Source organism: Podarcis muralis, chromosome 8, assembly GCF_964188315.1.
Source record: "Podarcis muralis chromosome 8, rPodMur119.hap1.1, whole genome shotgun sequence".
NCBI classification, from domain to species: domain Eukaryota; kingdom Metazoa; phylum Chordata; class Lepidosauria; order Squamata; family Lacertidae; genus Podarcis; species Podarcis muralis.
This window is the reverse complement of record NC_135662.1, coordinates 41,533,154-41,555,127: the sequence shown is the minus strand read 5'-3', so window position 1 is coordinate 41,555,127 and position 21,974 is coordinate 41,533,154. Positions and strand designations below refer to the sequence as shown.

The 21,974-nt window shown below is 40.3% G+C and overlaps 1 protein-coding gene across 4 annotated transcripts in view; it reads left to right on the top strand.

Moving 5' to 3' along the window:
• The window catches only part of ASXL3 (ASXL transcriptional regulator 3), a 100,725-nt gene extending 80,056 nt beyond the window's left edge, over nucleotides 1-20,669 (top strand). For 3 of the 4 annotated variants that reach the window (XM_028737062.2, XM_077933066.1, XM_077933067.1), the window contains exons 9-12: nucleotides 5,086-5,182; nucleotides 6,193-6,298; nucleotides 7,768-9,676; nucleotides 10,470-20,669. In XM_028737062.2, coding sequence (XP_028592895.2) covers nucleotides 5,086-5,182; nucleotides 6,193-6,298; nucleotides 7,768-9,676; nucleotides 10,470-14,117 — 5,760 coding nt within the window. In that variant the 3' untranslated portion in view covers nucleotides 14,118-20,669. The remainder of the gene's footprint in view (nucleotides 1-5,085; nucleotides 5,183-6,192; nucleotides 6,299-7,767; nucleotides 9,677-10,469) is intronic. The other variant, XM_077933068.1, reaches the window with a different exon arrangement.
• Nucleotides 20,670-21,974: the final 1,305 nt, after the last annotated feature.

The window sequence follows — 21,974 nt, the reverse complement described above, 5'->3', positions numbered from 1 at the left end:
AGCAGGAGAAGTGAAAGTGTTTATCTTATAGCATTGCAAGCAATGGAGAAAGGGCAGGGGACTTCCCCCCTCCACATATTGAAGCCTTTGCTAGTCTGATCTTGGAAGGCAATGTTGAGCAAAAGGCACATCTGGATAAGCTCGCCTGCTAAGCAAGCTCTACAGATGGAGGATCAAGGAAACGCCTTTGGGTTGAATGGTTTGGCTTCCTTGCCCTTACATTTTGCCCAATAGAATCCACTTTCTCAAGCAGTGCAGCAGAGCTTTGGGTGGCTTATTTTTAGACCTCACTGTAATAGAAGGTACAAAGTCCAATCTTGTCAGCTTTTTAACCAAATTTGTCTTTTTCTACTGTACCATAAAATCAGTTCCCTTAATGTAATGGGCAAGTGGCAAGGTTTCCCAAAGCACTTAGGCTTCCACATGACTACAAATCAATATGAGTAACCAAGATACATTTTCCATCCCTATCTTTTTTTTTTACAAGAAGCAGTCAACCTTCCATTAAAAAGGGGTGGGTGGGAATGGAACAGTGACTTCTTAAGTGCTTTTATGCCTAGGTAATATTGAAAGGCCATTTTTATGTCTGGTATTTTAATAAATCATCCCATTGCCATCTATAATGACAAATTGTTTAAGGTGCTAGCTGCAATCCAGAATGTGCCAGGGGGGGGTTCTGCTCTTTTATTTTGGTGCTGCAGCTCCTTCCTCTCTGCCTGTTCTATACTGTAAACTTCCCTTCGACTAAGATGATGAATTTTTTGCCAACACTTTTCTGGATTGTGGTCTTTATGTGACTGGCATAAGGTCATTATGTTCAAGAAACTGTTTTGTAAGCCAGTCTTCTTTTGTTCCTCATGGGAAGATGTATTTGTGTTGTTGTTTAGTCGTTTAGTCGTGTCCGACTCTTCGTGACCCCATGGACCAGAGCACGCCAGTCACCTCTGTCCTCCACTACTTCCCACAGTTTGGTCAAACTCATGCTGGTAACCTCGAAAACACTATCCAACCATCTCGTCCTCTGTCGCCCCCTTCTCCTTGTGCCCTCCATCTTTCCCAGCATCAGTGTCTTCTCCAGGGAGTCTTCTCTTCTCATGAGGTGGCCAAAGTACTGGAGCCTCAGCTTCACAATCTGTCCTTCCAGTGAGCACTCAGGGCTGATTTCCTTAAGAATGGATGCGTTTGATCTTCTTGCAGTCCATGGGACTCTCAAGAGTCTTCTCCAGCACCATAATTCAAAAGCATCAATTCTTCGGCGATCAGCCTTCTTTATGGTCCAGCTCTCACTTCCATACATCACTACTGGGAAAACCATAGCTTTTACTATACGGACCTTTATTGGCAAGGTGATGTCTCTACTTTTTAAGATGCTGTCTAGGTTTGTCATTGCTTTTCTCCCAAGAAGGAGTCTTTTAATTTCGTGGCTGCTGTCACCATCTGCAGTGATCATGGAGCCCAAGAAAGTAAAATCTCTCACTGCCTCCAATTCTTCCCCTTCTATTTGCCAGAAGGTGCATTTCCTCTGGTTCCAACTTATTGTACTTGTATAGTCTAGCGTTCTACTTTCCTCTTACCTTCTATATCATAGTTTGTTATCCTTCTTTTTTCCCCGCATTTCCAACCCTATTAAGTACTAGGGTTCCTATTGGCACACCAATGTACCGTGGCCAATATAGGTGTCTCACAAAGCAAGATGAACATTAGATGTGGTGTGTTTAATGTACATGACATACGCTTCTACGTTTGCAATCTGACTTGATATATATCCTCAGTTTAATACAGTGAAGAAAAACAGCTTTTGATTTTAATTTGACTTGGAAAATCATTTCTCATTTCCCATTCGGTATGTAAAACTAGCTTAAAGGTTCATCAGTACAACGTTATGAATGCCATCAAACCTCCTTCTTAATGACCCTGCACAGTCCTCCTTCAGGATTCAAGACAATTTATGAACCAGTCCAATGCATGATTTTGAAATGTGCCTGGGCATCAAGCAATTACAGAGCAGCTTGGACAATGATGCCCCCCAAAGCTTACACTTATACCCCATTGAAAAACTTCATCTTTGTGGGTGTTGCTCAATTGAACTATTAGCATATTATAATAACCTTTTCTGGGTTTTCTAGATCACATGCTATATGGGACTGTTTTTTGATCTGGACACTTATGAACACTTTTCTTTTAATTTGGTAATTTAATTTCTTGCCAGTTTGAATCCTCGGGATGAAACAATAGGCAGGCAGAAAAGGGATGTAACATAAGCCAAATAGTTTGTTTCGCAAAAATGTGGTAGAGCTATTCCATATCTTTTCTTTTTTCTTTCTGATGCGGATACACTGAATTAAATTTTGTAACGGCCACACTTTTGTATGACATGGAGAGCTCACATCTCACACATCTGATAAATTGGCTCCCAAGAGGTTTGTCCAAATTCTGAAGCCAAGGCACTATAATTGCTCAGCATTGTTTTACAAGCTATACCCTTATATCTTAATAGTACACATGCTTTTAATTTGTATGTACTATTATATGTATTGCAAACTGAAAATCTGTCAACCAATGTTTTGTCTATATTTCTGACATTAAATGTCTTTAGTGACAACCCTCCCCTTTCAATTATCTTCAGGAAATTATCTAAATTTCTCTTTATGGCATACTCCTTTAAAAATGTAAAAATGAAACAGAAGTTTAATGCTTTCTATTAAAAATGAAGAATCCATATTAAATAATATATTGCTAACTTACTGAGGTAAGCTTTTAGTGTGCTGAAACTCAAGCTTTACCATTGTGAAACAGTATAATAAAACCATATATAATTTATTACAGCCTGTGTTAATACTAGAATCACTGCCTGTATTAACAAAATCTTTTATTTGAGAAATATACCATCTAAATATTAATTATGTAGGATGCTTGAATAGTAGCTTTTATATAAGAGCAACAGCAATACTGGTCAGGGTGAAGAGGGAGAACAATAATGGATTTAGATGGTTTAGTTTTTCTTAATATATCAGCCATGTAGAAGAGCCCAAACACCTGTAAAATAATGATACATCCTTTCTGAAGAGCATTAGGATTTTAGTAGAAATTATATAGAAGGTTGCCAAATTCTGTAACATGCTGGTGTTGCAGTGGTCTCTGGCAACAAGAGTTAATTTAGGCATCAGTAGGAAATTAACTGACCAGGTGCTGTTCTATTTACTAATGTTTGACATTTTCATGGCTTGTGAAAATAGCCACTGGGCTATGACAAATGTCCCCCCCCCCCCCCCCCCGTTAAGTAGAATAGAAACAATAGCTAAAATGTTTCTGGTGTGAATTCTTTGTAAAATAATTGCTTAAGTTTGGGAATTAACACCTCCATTGTGCTTAATCAGACAAAACCAGAATTCCAAGCCCAACAGAATAATAATAATAATAAAATGCATTTCAAAAACATTTGTTGTTCTGGCTCATTAAAGCATTGCCTTTGTTGGACAGCATTTCTTGAAGGCCATAAAAATTAATAGTGTATTTTAAAAGTGCTTTATTAGCATGTTTCTCCAAATACTAATTTAGCTTTAGTGGTTAATTGTGCCATCTCTATGGCCGTCGACTGTTGAAGTAAAACACCTACTTTAACACTAAGAATTTAAGTTTTTCTCTTTTTCACACTATTTCATCCCAAGTAGAAATGCATCCCCTAGGGCAGGCTTTCCCCAACTTAGGTCTCCAGATGTTTTTGGACTACAGTTCCTATCATCCCTGGCCACTGGTCCTGCTAGCTAGGGATGATGGGAGTTGTAGTCCAACAACAGCTGGAGACCTAAGTTGGGGAAACCCCCCCTCTAAGGTATCTCTTTGATCTTACAGGTTTTTGATTCTTTGTAGGAATTTTGTAGAACAGATTTCAATTGGGTGTAATTTGGCTTACCCTTCTGCAATTCTTCTCTTAGAACAAATCTTGAGAGACTAAGCATGGCCGGAAATGGAAAGTGAGAAACTTGATTTGGTATGCCTTTTAAAATGGGCATCTCCACATTGCAGATGTCCCTACTAAAGGAGGTCAGCATTCCATAATTCCCCTCATTTGCTGGAGTCCTTATTGTTCTTTTCATTCCTGTTCAGACCAACTGAACAGTTGTTATCATGGTGGGATGCCTCTCAGTGCCCCCTCAGTATAAGAAGAGAGACTGGTGAATAACAAGGCTTGGCAGCTAGGGGACAGATCTGCCACTTTCTTGATGACATTGTGGTTACTACTCTTACTACATAAGAATGTATCATGGGAATATGTGATTAATAAATACATCCAGCGTTTCCTTTCTTCTCATTAGTTCCAAGAGTAACTATTCTAAGTCCCATCAGTTGTTGCCTCCTTTCCATGACTCACTTTCTGAAAGTCACATTACACTTAAGATCTCTCCTTGATCTCTCTGTGCATCTCAGGATCTTCATTGGAAAGTTGATCAAGCAGGGGCACAGAGAGCAGTAGTACGTTCCTAGTACTAAGTTGCTTTTCTGGCTTAGACTTTATACCCTAAGCAATTTTGTGAATTAATTTTTATTTTAAGGTTTCTTATATAAGATTTCTAAAGTGTTGGTCTCACGATTGGTTGCTGTTTGTTTAAAAAAAAAACTTCACAGAAAATGCTACAATTAACTAACAATTGCTGTTAGACAGTTTTTTATATATACAAACAAACAAACAGTTCACACCATATTAACTTCTAATATTGCTAAAATGACTTCGCCGCAGTTTTTGTTTCAGCCTACCTACTGTCATGAAAATATGTGCTGGATCAGAAACTGTTAGATTGCACGGAATACAATGCGTCTTCCTTCTGAATAAACATGCATCAGATTATGCTGTTAGAATCAGTAGTACTTGATCATCCTTAATGTAGGCACACAGATGCTGGGTTAGGCCACTTGCATTTAATATGATGACTATAATGAAAATGCTATTTAAATATTAGATGATCCCTCTTGTTATTCCCACTTTCTATCCTTCCCTGTTTCACGTAATTGGAGCTCTAATCTTATGTACTCTTAGTTGAAGCAATATCTGACAGTGTCTTCTGCTACCACCGGCTTATTTTCTAGATGGGAAGTGATGGAGTTTTGCGCCTCAGTAGTTCCGCTCTAAATAATGAATTCTTTGCATATGCAGCACAAGGGTGGAAACAACGATTGGCAGAAGGTAATTTTCTATTTGTTATTAGATTTAACAAAATAGTGATTTTCCCTCCCCGAAGAGATGCCTCCTTGTGTCATGGCCAAGAATACACACACTCAAAATACATTTGTAAGATAAAATGTAAAGTGACAGAACTTAAAAATTATAAACTCTGGTTCATCTTCAAATTGATTTAAGCACATCTGTTTATTGCACCTGAGTAGGGGAGGTCACTTGGGCAGCCTTTTCAAAAATACAAACAAGCATTTTCATCAGTGTCAACTTTGGAAACCTAAATGCATGTGACTAAATCAGCCAATATATTTCAGGAGTGCCAAAGGTAGTGCTGCAAATAAAATATTATTGTTGGTTTCTCTCAGATTAGTTTTGCAGTGAAATTTGAACAAATGAAGGTTTAATTCATTTCTGCTCCAGAGGCTAGGATCCAAACCAATGGATTCAAGTTACAAGAAAGGAGATTCAGACTAAGCATCAGGAAGAGGTTTCTGATAGTAAGAGCTGTTCGACAGTGGAACAGACTCCCACGAAAGGTGGTAGACACCCCTTCCTTGGAGGTTTTAAAGCAGAGGGTTGGATGGCCATCTGTTATGAGATTCCTGCATTGCAGGGAGTTGGACTAGATGACCCTCAGGGTCCCTTCCAACTTATGATTCTATGAGAGCTGAAGTGTCTCCCCCCCCTTACTGCAGCCATCCATGCCACCTGAAAAGCTGCTCCCAAAGGTTGGGGGATCTTCTGGAGCAGCGTCCAATACAGTACAAGGAACGGCAGCTGTGAAACTGGTGCATGTGTGAAACTGCTTGGACATGTGCACTGGAATCTCTGGAACTTGTCCCGTCTATGAAATCTTACAACACAAATGTCCAAGCAATGTTTGCACGTCGTCTGCTCAATGGCGCTTCTGCAGAGACCCCCACTCAAATCCCAACTGCACCCTTGTAAAAATCCTTAGGAACTTGTATTCAGATATTTGGGGACCCATATTTCAAAACCCCACTCTTTGTATCTTTTAGGAGAATTTACTCCTGAAATGCAGCTGCGCATCAGACAAGAGATTGAAAAGGAGAAGAAAACAGAGCATTGGAAAGAGAAGTTCTTTGAAAGATTTTATGGGGAAAAGTAAGTATCATAGTAAAAAAACCATTAAACAAAGAATTGGCCTGAGATTTATATTAATATATACATTAACATGTATTTCTTTCACATAGGTCAGTTATTTGGTTTAAAAAATAAACTGCCTAGTTAATTGTGGCAATGGTTTTAGCCTCGCATTATTATTATTATTATTATTATTATTATTATTAGTTTTTTGACCATCTCCTGCCATTTCTTTCCCTCAAAACCCACATATCTAGAAAAGTCTTGCATGGACCATTGCAACTTTTTCTGCCTATGCTTCTCACTATGCCAGCGATCCCCTCTGAACTTCTGTCCCCCACTAATAATTTATCAAACCATCTGCTTTATCTGAACTGTAAATTTACGAGCAGGGACAATGTCATTTCTATATTTCAAGGCAGGTTGTTGGAGATAAATGTGAAGAGAGAAGTGTAATTGTAGATAATTTATGGTACTGGCAGCAGCTCTGGTATTGCAAATAGTGGATAAAATTATTGCAGTATGTCAGCAGTTTCCTGAAATTCAGGTCTGCTCCAATTATATTTAAAGTTGGGATGAGCATGCAGTTTAAAGCATAGAGGGGGCAGGAGGCTGACCGGCTGGTGTTCCCCATGAGTTTTTCTCCCCACAGTCTCTTTGCCCTCATTGCTATTCTGCCAGCTTTGCTCACTTCTGGTATCAGCATCTCCCACTCATGTACCCCTTTTCTACTTTAATTCACATATTGTGCCCTGGCGTTTAATACTCATGCCACAAGTTTGACACAAGTTTAAACATTGCCATGCATAATTTTTTCAAAAGTTGTCATGAGCTCAACAGTGTTCTGGTTTAGTTTTAAATTATTTCCTAATCCATAAGATGGGGGTCCCCAATGTAGTGTCTGTGGGTCACTCTTGTGTTCTGTTGTCTCCCCTTTGTCAAGTCTCTCCAGGGCAGAAGCTCTGAGCAGTGAAGCCACCTTCTTTCATCTTTTCTTATCGAAACTGCCCAATGAGACGCTGCTCCAACCAACCAGAGTGAAAACAAAAAGTGGTCCATAGCCAACCAGGAGGTAGTGATAGTTGTGATGGCGTTCAGCAGCAGCAAGCAAGCCCCAGCATTTCCATAGCTAGATATCCAGCCATGCCCCACTTTCTTTTTGTTCTGGTTGATCAGAGATGTAACAGAGCAGTGAGCCGCACTAGTGTCCAGTAGGAAGCCTGCTCCTGCACATCTCTAACCAACTAGAATGAAGAGGAGGCAGCCTGTTAATCGGATATCCACCAACGGAAATGCTGGTGATTGCTTGCTAATGAACCGTCTTCTCCTCCTGGTTGGTGCAGTTCTGTAGTTTTATGAGTCAAATGTACTTGTTGTAGATGAGGATCTCAGGTTGTCATCTAGAGATTGTGCTTTTGTAGCATGGATTGAAATTAATGCTTTCTCTGAAATGTGATGATTGCATAATTAACTATGTGATTTCTGACTAGGCTTGGAATGTCAATAGAGGAATCTGTGAAGCTCACATCTGTACAAAGCAGTAATGAAGAGCCTTCCCTCTGTGGGTCTTCAGAATTGCCTGGTCCTTCAAGAGAGTCAGCATTTGATGATCATGAGGAAAAAAGCAACCAGCTGCCACTATTGCCAGAGAGAGATTTTTGCCATTCCCTTTGCAACATGGAACATGTTCCCTCCAAGGATCTAATAGCAGAAGCAGAAGGCATTTTGATACCTGAAGAATCTGTTATTCAAGAGGAGATTGCTGAGGAGGTTGAGACAAGTATCTGCGAGTGTCAAGAGGAGAGCCATAAAGCGGAACATGTGAATTCCGAGCAACTAGTCAGCCCAGTTGGTACGAATGAAGAAACAGAAACTTTGCCACTTTCAGGGAACTCTGATGTAGTAAGTACATTGTGTCAAGTTGAAATTAAGGTGGAGGAGAGATTGGAACACCCCCAGGAAGAAATGTCAGTCATGACCGATCAGCTGGAAAACAGTTTATCACCTTCCCAGTCCGCTTCATCTGCAAACTCTCTCAGTAATATGGAAGAAAAGGATCTGGAATGTGCAAAAGACCTAAGTCCTCATGGAAAATATTCCCCTGTCCTCAATGGTTCTTTATTCACTGGTGGAAGTGTTGCTGTACATATGGAGCTGCAAAGTGACCCTGATGAACAGTCTTCTGAAAATGCTTGTATTTCTGAAAATTCATTTTCCTCTGAAAGTCCAGAGGAACCATGTGCCAGTATTGCATCTCCTGGAGGTGACACACAGTCAACTTCAGAGGAACCTTGCACACCAGTATCTCTGGAAACAGCATGCTCATCTGACATTTCTTGCACTGAAAACACTGAAGCTGATAGTCAACAAAAACCTATTGATGATCATCTAAATACATCTTTAATATCTGAAGTATCTCCCATGCCTGCCTCACCTGTAACCTCAGAAGCATCTCTGATGTCAAATTTGCCTCTGACTTCAGAGCCATCACCAGTTTCCAATTTACCTTTACCATCAGAAACCTCACCAATGTCTGATGTGCCCTTAACATCTGAAACCTCCTCAGTGTCTTCTGTCCTTCTAGCTTCTGAAACATCTCATTCGAATAGTCTGTTGTTACCTTTGGAAACATCTCCGCTTTCAGATTCGCCAATGAGTGAAAGATTTAGTCAGCAGAGAAAATCACCATGTTCATCTGAAGAATCCCTGTCACCACTGAAAGAAGAAGTGTCTACCATTGCTAATAATTCTCAAGAAGACGACCTTGCTTCACAACAGAAACAGATCCCAGGTGTACCTGAAGCCATGAAAGCTGTCACACCTGAGGCTTCAGCAGTGGAAGAGTCCCAGTCTAGAAACATTACTAACCAACCATGTAGATCACATACCGAAATAGAAAAATCTTTCATTTCTTCTGTGGCAGAACACACTTCTCCAGAAGTGATAAAAATTAGAAATCATGGTGCTCTACAAAGAACTGAAAAGAAAAGTACTGTCTCTCAGCTAGAAGTTTCTGTTCTAACAGAAACAGCAGGATGCAAAAATACTGAATCTCTTCCATCTAAATCACATGATAAAATATATACCTCATCCTCATCAGAAAAGTTGTTCTCGGAAGTGGGTAGAAGTAAGTCTCACAAACTTCAAGGGACTGCACAGAGTCGGTTTGAAAGTTCTTATTCAACAAAGTCATCAGAGCCTACAAAGTCGCCTGAAGTAAGAGGAGAAAATAGGGACCTGGAAATTCCAAAGAGGAAGACTGCTGAACACCATGGTTTTGGAATCTGCAAAGAGAAGCGAGCGAGAATTGAAGATGACCAGGTACATCGTAATACATCAGCAAGTTCATCTGAGAGGGAAGCACCACCCAGAGAAGAGCCCAGAGTCCCACCTCTTAAGGTAAACTGATAGGGGAACATTTAATGAAACAAAATTGACAGATAAAGGTTTCTGCGGAGTATACTGGATTTTAGGTAGGATTGCCATACATCCCTGGACATCCTTGGAATACCGTGGTTGAAAGCAGTGTGCAGGTGGAAATTAGCAAGGTGTCCTGGAAAATCCAGGCATATGGCAAAAGCTCAACTTGCCCGCCCCCCAAAAAATCTCAAAAACTTTTGTGTCTGGATTTTCACTTTTTGAAATATGGCAACCCTAATTTTAGGTAATTCAATAGAACAATTCCAGCTAGTGAATTCTTTCTTCTATAAGTTTATATTTAAAGCTGAAGATAAAAAAAATAAGTAACCAGCACACAGAGGAACAGTGATTCCAGCAACATTTTAATGGTCTGGTACACTGTATGTAGATTGAGGTCCCTGCACCCACCCTAGACTAGACTAACAAATCTGTGTCAGTTTTGTGCTCAGTTTCATAGGTGTGTTTGGTCCCAATTTTGGTGGCTTTTTTTAAAGCACTAAAAGTTTACATTTCCCCATAAACATGCGTTCTTGTATGCATTTTCCCTGCAAAACACACATCTTTGTACCCATTTATTGGACCAAAACTTCATCAAAAAAATTGGAGAAGCAGATAGTTCCCAGTCATCTGGGATTTATACATCCAGGTCTGGCAAAGAGGTCTGCTTCACTTTAAAATAAAGACAAAATTAATTTGTCCTCCATTCCTACAGTATTTAATAAATGTATGTACGTATGTATGACAGTTCTTTTTTTTTATTGTTTCCTTTTAGATCCAGCTTTCCAAAATAGGCCCCCCTTTTATCATCAAGAGCCAGCCTGCTTCCAAACCAGAACCAAGGGCTTCTACAAGTACATCAGCCAGCAGTGGGAGGAACACAGGGGCTCGAACCCTTGCAGACATCAAAGCAAGAGCCCAACAAGCTAGAGCTCAGAGGGAGGCAGCTGCTGCAGCAGCAGTTGCAGCAGCAGCAAGCATTGTCTCTGGAGGTTTAGGGAGCCCCTGTGAAGGGGGGAAGACCAGGACATTGGCCCACATCAAGGAACAGACCAAGGCCAAACTGTTTGCAAAGCACCAAGCGAGAGCCCACTTGCTTCAGAACAACAAAGAAGCCAAGTCTCAGCATGCCTCTAAGGAAGGTCCATCGGCCCTGGAGATCTCTGCTTCTTCTGAAACAAAGATTGAAGGTTCTACTGGTGTAATTATAGTTAATCCCAACTGCAGGTCTCCTAGCAACAAGTCTGTTCACCTTCGTGAAGCTACTGCTGTACTGCAGCAGTCGCTTAACGCCCCTACTTTACCAGAAACTAGTACTGACATCTCTGTTCACAATTCTGATGAAAATATATCTGTTTCTCATTTGTGTGAGAAAATGCTTTCATCTACCTCTACAGAAAGTAACAGTGTGTCAGTGCTATATAATAAAAATTCAGTTCCCATGTCTGTGTGTAGCACTACTATGTCGGGAGCAATTAAGGAACTTCCCTTTGCAGGCTCTCTGGATAAGTCCTCTGTTTCCATGTCTGTTGAAAGCACGGATGCAAAACCTTGCAATGTCAACATGCTGAAATCCATCCAGGGAGCTGACACTCCATGCATTGCCATCATGCCAAAATGTGTTGAGAACCCCACTGCACCAACCACAGTAGACAGCACCATCTTGTCCAATTCCATAGATGAGAAACGGTTGCCAAGCAACAATGCAAACAGTGCCATTTCCAGCCAGTACACCAGTGTGCCAGCTTCCTCCATTGCAAGTAATTTGCCAAATCACCTGGTTGGCAGCTCTGTTCTGATTCCTCCTGTGGGATCTACAAATAGATACTCTGATAAGATAGCCATAACTGGATGCGGTGACCCTACTTCTTTGTCAAATAGTAGTTCCGTTAGGGCAGCTTTACATTGCAGCGAGACACTTCCAGTAGTGGATTCTGTTGGCAGGACTTCCATTTCAGTGTTTGCCAGTAATATGATGACAGTAAGTTCTTACGAGAACTCCACCAAAATGAGTGCTGATGCTATGGAGAGAAAGTCTGGAGTGAGAAGCCGATTAGATCTATCTGGTAAATCTTCAGTGGGTTATGCACAGGCACCCATGAATAGATCTATACCTTGCAAAGTCATTGTTGACCACACAACAACAACAATGAACTCAAACTTGTCACTGGGTATTTCTGTTGAAAACTCAGAAAACAGCACAGATATGCAGAGCAGGCCTCTTAGGACAGAAACTGCCTCACAAAATATAGCATGTCCTCAAGTGTCTGTGATAAGCAGGCCAGAGCTGCTTACTAATGAAAATCTGGAGCACAGCACTGGCTTTAATACTGTTACAGGAAAGCAAGAGGGCAAACGTTTGCAAGCACCATGTACCAGTCTTCGAGAAGTGCCTCTCATGCCTCAAGATAAACGACTTGAAGCCGTTCCTCCCAGCCAAGGCTTTTCAGAACAGTTACGTGGCCCATTGGCTTTCAAAAGTGAATCAGACAATGTCTGTGCCAACCCATATAACCCTACTAGGAGAATCTGTTGGAATGATGATGAGGCAATGAGCACTGACCAGTCTGTGGTCAGTCATCTTAATCCAAATAAGCATAAAGAATATACCGAGCAAAACTGTTTAAAAAATGTCAAAACGGAGCCTTTGGGTTTTGCACATCTAAATGAGATGCATTCGAGGAATATTGTGACAAGCATCACCATGCCTGTTAAGTCGGAAGCGAATGAATCTGACAAATGTTTTCGGATGGACACGGAAGATTTTGCAAGGCCCGAAATGCCTCTCCAGGGTGCAGAAATAGCCACTAGTGCACAGCCAACACAAAACTCCAAGACATCTGTTACAGATTCCATGGAAAACTCTTTGTCCTTGACAACAGAAACACTAAAAAGAGTTACAAGTGCTGGAAGCTCTAGCTGCCGTTTGTCTTCAGTGGAAGCCAACAATCCGCTGGTGACACAGTTATTGCAAGGCAACCTGCCACTGGAGAAAGTGTTGCCACAGCCCAGGTTAGGAGCCAAGCTAGAAATTAACAGGCTTCCCTTGCCTTTGCAAGCTACCTCAGTATGCAAATCGGTGACATCTGAGAGGAATGCAATTGAAAACACTTCCAGTTCTCCAAATACAGATGGCAGAGGATTTACAGCAGCCACCATAGCCCCACTGCAAATCAGGAAGCGTGAGAACCACCCCAAAAAGAGGATGGCTAGAACAGCGGGGGAGGTTAAGTGTGAGCCTGGGAAGCCATCAATGGATGCAGTGGGTCCCTGTATCATCAATTCCAGCATGGGCCAACTTGGGCACGGCCAGCTGTTTAAACAAGAGTGGTCCGGCAAGCATGCCATTCAAAGCAGAATTGCACATAGCCCAGAGATCAAGCAGCAGAAGAGGCCTCTGCCCTCGTGCAGTTTCCAGCAGAACTTATTTAACATTGACAAAAATGGCAGCTTCCATGCAGAAGCAGGTACCTCACACAGGCAGCATTTCTACCAAATGCCAATGGCTGCAAGAGGCCCTGTTCCTACCACCGCTTTGATGCAGGCGACACTGAAGGCCCCATCTGGCTGCAGCACCTTTGCATTCAGCAGGCACCTAGAGCAGAAGGTTTTGGGAGAGGTCAACATGTCTGCAGCACCTCACCAACTGAGGCTGGCGAGTGTTTTTTCCCCCAACGTTCAAATTAAGGAAGGTGATGACATTTCTAGTGCCTCACAGACTCTGCAGAGTAAAACATTAGCGCATCCTCCTCCCCCTCTGCCCCCACCTCCTCCCCCTCCGCCACCCCCACCGCCCCCTCCTCTTCCCAGTGCAGAAGCTCCATCTGATCACAAACAACCGGCAGTTACCATGGAAACCACAAAAAGACTTAGTTGGCCTCAGCCGGCAAGCATCTGTAGCAATATAAAATCTGAACCCGTTTCTTTTGAGGAAGGTTTAAGCAGCAGCTGTGAGCTGGGCATGAAACAAGCATCTTATGATCAGAGCGAAGTAAAAGAACAGTTGAAAGCCTTTGCGTTGAAAAATGCCGACTTCCCTTCCTATTTACTTTCTGAGCCGCAGAAGCCTTTTGCCCAATTAACTGCTCAGAAAATACAGACTCAGCAGCAGCAGCAGCAGCAGCTCTGCGGAAATTACCCTACGATACACTTTGGTAGCACAAGCTTCAAAAGGGCAGCATCTGCAATTGAAAAATCTATCGGAATTTTAGGAAGTAGTTCAAATACAGCCCCGAGCCTATCTATTCAGAACACTCAGATTCCGGTTCAGAAATTTGCTGACAGCAGCAGTGCAGATGAGCTGGAACTGAAATGCTCTTGCAGGCTGAAAGCCATGATAGTGTGCAAAGGCTGTGGAGCCTTCTGCCATGATGACTGCATAGGTCCTTCAAAATTGTGTGTAGCCTGTTTAGTGGTTCGGTAGGATCCAAAGTAGAGATGCAGTATCCCTGGTTAGCAGTGGGGAAGGCAAAGGCAAGAAAAGGAGGAACTGGAATATTTTGGGCCATTTTGTATCTGGATACAAAATGTTTCTGGCGAAGCTTTGTTGAGAAATGAGTTATACCTGCTTGCATGGCTCATCCTAGTGAGAATGACCCCTTGGAGTAACGTGCACAAAAAAAGTTAAAACATACCACACTTTCGTTAAAGTACTTTGATAAAGTAAAGCAAAAAAAATTATGCATTTTCATTTCTATTTATGTGCACAAAGTGCTGAACATTATTTTTCCCCATGTATAAATGTAACATATTCTTCCAGTAAAAGAATTACGAGATCCATAATTCTCCAAATTTCTGTGCATGGAACAGTGCAAGAATACAGGAGAACACTAATCGACGAAGAAGAGACAACGAGCAGGAGGAATAATATTCTGCTATCACTAGCAGGCCATTATAGCTACTGCAACTTGGCAGTTTTTGTAACAATTACATTCCTGAAGCCACAGTTGCCAACCATGGTTGACTTAATACTTAGCAAAAAAAAAAAGGGGGGGGGAATGAGACACTTTGGTAATTTTGGTCCCTTTAGGCTGCTGTACTGAAGGAAAATTTATTTAAGCCAAGTGTTGAGGGTTACCTGTAACAAATTGGAGTTTGCATGATTTTAGAAGTTTGGAAGTGGAGGGTGGGGTGGGCAGGGCAGAGAAAGAATAACTACAATGATTATAATATATTAATCCATTTATCTTCCCCAAACCTCATCTATCAATTTATCCTGAAGGGAGATACTCAACTTATATGCATATATGGACCATATTATGTAAGCATCAAGCATGTTCTGAGCAATATCATTTCAATAGCCTAAAACTAAGTCTTCTTTGATTCTCTGTGTAGATCCAAAAAAAAGCAAAAATAATAATGTGTGATTTACAGACCTTTTAAATATGTTTACATCTTGATATATTTTTAAATATTTTACTAAATTTACTTGTAATCACTTTTTTGTGTGTTAGAGAGTTCACACCACAAATATTTTGTAGGATGGCTAGAGGAATGAAGAGATTTTAAAGGGATACTGCATCTTTTAGCTCTCAGTATTGTATTTAGTAGTGGTTTATGTTGATAGTTATATTTGAGACATATTGGCCACCAAACTAGGGGAGAAGAGCTGAGGCAAATTGCTTACTTCTCTTTATGAATAAGGAAAATATTTTAAAGGGATACAAATGTGGAGTTTGGCAAGAGGAGATTACTGGTTATCTTGAAAATGGTTTTTCTTTCTTACCATGGAGAAATATGTCATTCATACCCACACAGTATAAACTTACTGACCTAATGCCTGGCTGTCCATGCAAGAAAATTGACAATTCCTTTCTACTCCTCATGACAGATTTATAATGGCAAGGTGCTGCACTAAATTCTGCCCAGAACAAATATTTTAAAATTTGAAATAAATTGTGCTACATTTATGTTTTATTCCAAAGTATTAATTTAGTAAGGGAAATAAAACTAATATAAAATTAAGACATACTTTTCTGTTTTGCATGAGTTTAACTTTTGTTACTAAAGAATAAATTAAACTTTTCAGGCATATCTGCATGTTAGTGAGGTTCAGCTGTTTAGAAATTGTATTTATTTTCTTATCGGACCGCATTGAACATGAATATCTGCCATTCCCCTATTTTTATTTTTATTAAATAAACTGGAATAGGCAGGGCTTAACATTCCTTAAACCAGAGGTTGTATGGTTTGACTAGATTCCTGTTTTGTTTTCCTAGCAAGACCAACAGATTGTCTTGACACTCTTCAATATGAAAGGAATAGATAATCATAATTGCCTTACTGGAACTGGCAAAGTAACAGAATAGTGTAAATCAAAAGCACTCATTTGTAAGAGATAAATAATATGCAGATTTTCAGCACTTTCAGGTACCCTTGAAGAGATTTTGCCTCCAAAATGCCTATTTTAAAAGCATGTTTTTGTAATGTTCAAAATAGATGGCTAAATGGGGCCTTTGTTAAACATGCATGTGCTTGCATATTTAGTTAAAATTTAGAAGATTTTAACATTAGAATTGTGATATCCTAGTTAAATGCAGTGGATGAAATCCCAGTTCCAGTAAATTCCTAGGAGCGGTGGAGCAAAGGTCTACTTACTGTCTATCTTTTAACAAAATAACCATGGGCATCAGCTTTTAACTAGAATGTCTTCTACCTGTCCTAAGGATTGTCAACTCTAAAGAAAGAAGGAAAATTTACTGTGAAAATATACCACAGGAAATCTGGACACCATTCAGTGAAAGTTAAGCACTTAAAGCTACAATCCTATGCATTCTAACATGAGAGTAAACCCAACTTAATTTATTGAGGATTACATCCAAGTAAACCTACACAGGTCTCTTAGACTTACATGGAATTTTGACTACATCCTTTGTTGATCTATGCTGTGGCTAGCCTAATATTGAAAGGAGTTGCACGTTAATTATAATGTTGAAATAAGGACCAGGATGGACAAGACTCCAGCAGATGTCTTCATTTAAAACCTAGATGCTCCTCAATTATACAGAGGTCTGCTTTGGGGGCAGGAAAAGTGGCACATGTGTAAGGAGCTCTCAACCCTCCCCTGGTTCTGCTTCTTACCTTCCCATAGCCTCTGCTTCCAGGCTTACTTAACCAGAAATGCCTAGCTAGGAGAAAGGTGCTTCAGTGCATGTGTGCTTGGGAGACGAGCAGACAAAGGAAGTTTTAGCATTCCTCCCTACTGTGCCCCTTTGGCAGATAAAACACCTCTGCTTTCTGCACAACTGCAGTAAATCTGGCTCTATATACACAGATTTGCTGCTGTTGAATCTAGTTTGGCACAAAAGATATGGCTAATGACAGAAAATTTACTCCTCTCTTTGGGACTGCATGGATGCATGTGTGAAGGTAGGGTGGCTGTAGTTGGTTTACTTAGCATATGAGAAAGTGTTCTTTAAAAAAAAAGGCATGAGACAAAATGGTGCTAGACATTATTACATGTTTTTCAAAACTTCTCCCTAGTGGAGATTAAGCCACTATTCCCTGATGATCCACCTAGAACTCATTTGGCTTACTATTTAGAAACACCTGATGGTGGCAGTAGTGGTTTATAATATATATTTTATCTAGAAGAAAACAAATATTCTGTTAACTTTTTGTTATTCTGGCCTTCCTTCTCATTTCTGCCAAAATTTCAATAGCACTGGACTCTCCCGCTATCAGGCTGTTTGTGGCATGACGTTTGAAAGGTTTTATGCATTGGATCTGAGATGGGATGAGACCTCAAAAACTCACAACTGTGCATAAAAGCTATGTTTGGGTATGCCTGCATGAGCACCTTTTGCCACATTTTATTTCAGATCGTCCCAGTATTTAACCTTTATTCATTTCTTTTATGTATATGGATCCTTCCCCTCAGAATTATGGGCTCTTAAAGCAAAATTTAAAAAGAATACATGCAGCAATTCACACACCTCATTTTAAAACAATGAACAAAAACAAATGAGGTGGGAGGTGGGAATGACAGGCTGTCCCTGAAATGTTGAGGTGGCATGAGAAGGAATGGTATGTGAGAGTTGCCCAAGGTTAAGTAAATAAAAGAGTTCAGCTCATTAATTAGATACTTAGAGCTGATCAAGATGTTGATGCAGCTACCTAGCTCCCCTCAATTAACTGGCAGTGCTCACACTAGCCTCCTTGAGTATGCAGTGTAACATCAGAGAAGAGACTCCTGGAAGACTGAACCTCCATCTTCATAATTAGAAGAGGGAGGAAATCAAGATGGATTTTCTCTCATTGCAGAGGAGGACTAGAGATCTTCCTTGAGTCCTCTCCCCAGATGTAACACTGCTCAGCTGAGTAGGTAGTTTGCGTGAGGTTAGTTGGCTTCATTAACATCTCCATCAACTCTACAAGTCATTTAGCAATTCATACCAGTGCTGCACTGAATGTTAAGTTTGTTGTTTTTATGGAAAAAGTTGCTGTTTTGAGGTGAGGGGAGAATATATGTGGGGGAAAACCTTATTGTCCAGTCTTCTGCATATATTTTAATTCCTGTTCAAAGCTATTGTTTCCCCATCTGCTGCTGCTGCTTTCATCCTTTTTTTTTTTTTTTTTTTGTACTTGAAAGGACTTGGGTGATGCCAGCTAGTCAGAAATGTTACAGTGAATACTAGAATATCATGGTGCCATGTAGGCAATCAGATTTGGCTACTGGGTGATGCCACTGGGGGCAAAGATATTGTCCTCCCATATCCAGGCCTCTAATCATTGCAGTTGAAAGAATCACAGAATTGTAGAGTTGGAATGAACCACACAAGTCATCTAGTCCAACCCCCTAAAATGCAGGATTTTTTTTGCCTAAGGTGGGGCTCAAGTCTATGAGCCTGAGATTAGGAGTCTCATGCTCTACCGACTGAGTTATCCAATACTTTTACTCCTATCTAGCTCAAGTTATGCAAAGGGTGCATTTTGTGGGAGGAAATGATCACAAAATTTCCCATCCCATTCCAGTGTGGCACTAGTTTACAGGACAATACATATGAGCAACATGTTCACATCTTTAAATATCTGTGCACCTGCATACCCAATCCAGTTTGGGTTCTGAAGCACATGTCTATGGCCATTCAGGTACACATTTATGTCACTCATACTTTACAGGGGGTGAAAAGGCACTTGCCACATAAAATGTTGAGCTTCTGACTTTCACTTGAAGAAGCCAGGAAGAGGAGCCCTAACCAAGAATAAACTGAGATTGCTGTTTTCCATGACTGCAAAAATGAGCTTAGTGCAAAAATATCATGTATTAACCATTATGGGGAATGAAGTTTTTTTGGTAAATACCCACAAAGTTTTTTTCACCTTCATTTCAGCACTTTTTGAAGGAGAGAATCTTCCTCCTTGTGTTCCTCTATGTACTCTCATATATTTTACACATATCCCAGAAATCTGTACGTAATGGTGGGGCATTTGCTGTGTGCATTTTGTGTTCCTACAAAGAGTTTTCTAAACTGAAATACCCTTGTCCTGTTATGGACATAATGTAAAGATTTGGTGAAGGAGGCAATCCCCAATTTTGCATTCCATTTACCTGCTATGGTGTAGTGCATGAAATTAATCTGGGGGGAAGGTTGAGCCATAAAGCAAAGATGTATTCCTCTGTATTATAAATCTCCCTCTAAAAGTGGTATGTGTTGTCAGGGTGAGTTACTGAATTCTATTTCAGAACCATGGAATTTCTTGCTCAGTTTCTTCTAAACTGGTGCATATGGTGCTTTATAATGCAGTTTCTAAAGTGAAATTACCTTATGCTGCAGCCCTTATAAACACGCGCACAATTTCAGAGAAGTTGTTATAGTCTCTGGTTTTGCATAGTATGATGAAGGCCCAGGATCAACACTCAAAACAGCTAAAAAAAATGGCACCTAATGGGATCATCTTAGCTCACGTATGTCAGGCCATGTTAGACACTGAATGACTCTGGGTGGCAGCTTCAGTTCTCTACAACACTGGGGGAAAGGCCAGCAACACTTTTTCCAGTGGATTATCATGGACCTGTGTAGCTAAATGTTTCTGAATCTAAGGGGGAAATCCTGTCGTCTTCAGTCATCATGCTTCGTCATTGTAAAACCAACAAAATAGTATTTTTTGTCTAATTTAAAGGAGCTGCTTCTTTTATAGCACATATTTCGCTTTGTACTATATTTGATAGTTAAAAGATAACTTAGCTTGTAGAATACTTTGTTGTATTTGTACTGTTCATGAATGTTACAAGAAAAGTGCTTTACTTTGTTGCCATAATTCTCTTGTACTGCTGTAAAATTTATTCTTTCCTGCTTTACAAAAACCTAAATCAATTGCCATTTTTGGTACCGGGTTTTGTATATGTTATTATTATTTTTTTAATTTTGTCAGTATTTGGAATGTTTACATCTCTTTGACACTAGCCATTCAATGCCTTTTTTAGGGTAGTATTTCTCCTGCCCATGATAACAGCAATGTGAAATCAACCCATATCTGTCTTGCATGAAGAACATACATTGTGTGTGTGATAGGAAATCCCTACCATGCATAGATATTTTTCATCTGCATAAAGAAAAATAAAACCTCCTTTCAGTCCTCTACCAAAGAAAAAGAAAACTATTCCTATAGGACAAGTTCTTCAAATTCTCAGAAGGGGGAGCAGTTGATTTCAATGGCATTGCTATAGTTTACTTGTTATGCTTGCTTTATTACCTGACTAAATGTGACTGAGTGGGGGGAAAGTTTTAACTTTTTCTTTTTGTTTTTAAGAGGCAGTGTTTGGTTTAGAATTCAGGGATCATGCTCTCTCATCAATGGTGCTGTTTGTCTTTCTTTTTTAAAAAGAAAACCATTTGTTGCATACAAAAGTAAGCAAATGAAAATATTTGTTTTGTCTACATGATTGCTCTTTACCCTCCCAGTCCCCTGAAAATAACAATTTGGGCTTCAATATTGAAATATTCTAAAGAAAATAAAAACAAAAATAAATATAGTTTGTTTGTTTCCCTTGCCTTTATATAGTGTGCTATATGAAAACAAGCTCTTCATTGTATATGAGGAAGATAGAAACCATAAAAGGGGGGAAATATGCACATTTTCAAACTGGTAATCATTTGCATCTATGTTGTACAAACTATTTTTCTCCTGTTCTCAAAAACAGCCCCAAATTAACTTGTGCTGTAAAATGACGGCACACGAAATGGATCTACGTACCTATACAAAATGAATTGAAATGTGAAGTCGTCACATCCACACAGATTTAAGGTCACTTAGATATATGCTGAGGAATATATTGGAGAACATCCAGTAAAATAACACCAGTGTTCGCGCTCTCTCTCTCTCTCTCTCTCTCTCTCTGTGTGTGTGTGTGTGTGTGAGAGAGAGAGAGAGAGAGAGAGAGAGCGAGAGAGAGCTCTTCAATGTGTGACTTTGGCTGTTCAGCCAGTCATGCTGTGTGCCAGTAGAAATCCCATTCAAAATGTCACTAGGGAGATCATCACACAATTATGATGGAGATTGCAACAGTGGCCCAAGCCTGCTCTCAACACTAGGCAACATCTCTACTGTACTTCAAAATCTGCTGCTGGTGGTGGTGGCGAAAACTCACCAGCCAGCACAGTAGTTCCTTTAATATTAGCTATTAAATTAGAACTGGGGAGCGGAAGACGTTTTTGAGGAAGACATTGAAGCCTGAAGGTTTCTCCCCAAAATTAATTCACATACCTTCACATATGTGCTACATACAATCATTAAAGCAAATGGTTTGCAGAAAGAGTCAAGCAACACTAAAACCAACTCCTAAAAGTTATTAATAAGACAGCCAGTGTCAATTAAAGCATTGATTTAATTTCCAGAGGCCTATAGAAACAAACAATGAAGAACTTCTGAAAAGGCATTTCTAAGCCTTGGGGCTATCACGGAGAAGGCTCCTCTCGCTCTCTCAATTCTTCTAAACGAGCACATCTTAACATGCAGGGAAGCTCATATAAGAGGAGGAGTTGGATTTACTTACATGTCCCAGGCCACAAGGAATATTACAGCCAGCACAATGAATTGTGCTTAGAAACTATAGTGGTACCTCTGGTTACAAACTTAATTCGTTCCAGAGGTCCATTCTTACATCTGAAACTGTACTTAACCTGAGGTACCACTTTAGCTAATGGGGGCTCCCGCTGCCGCTGCACAATTTCTGTTCTCCTCCTGAGGTAAAGTTCTTAACCCAAGGTACTACTTCTGGGTTAGCGGAGTCTGTAACCCGAAGTGTTTGTAACCCGAGGTGTTTGTAACCCGAGGTGCC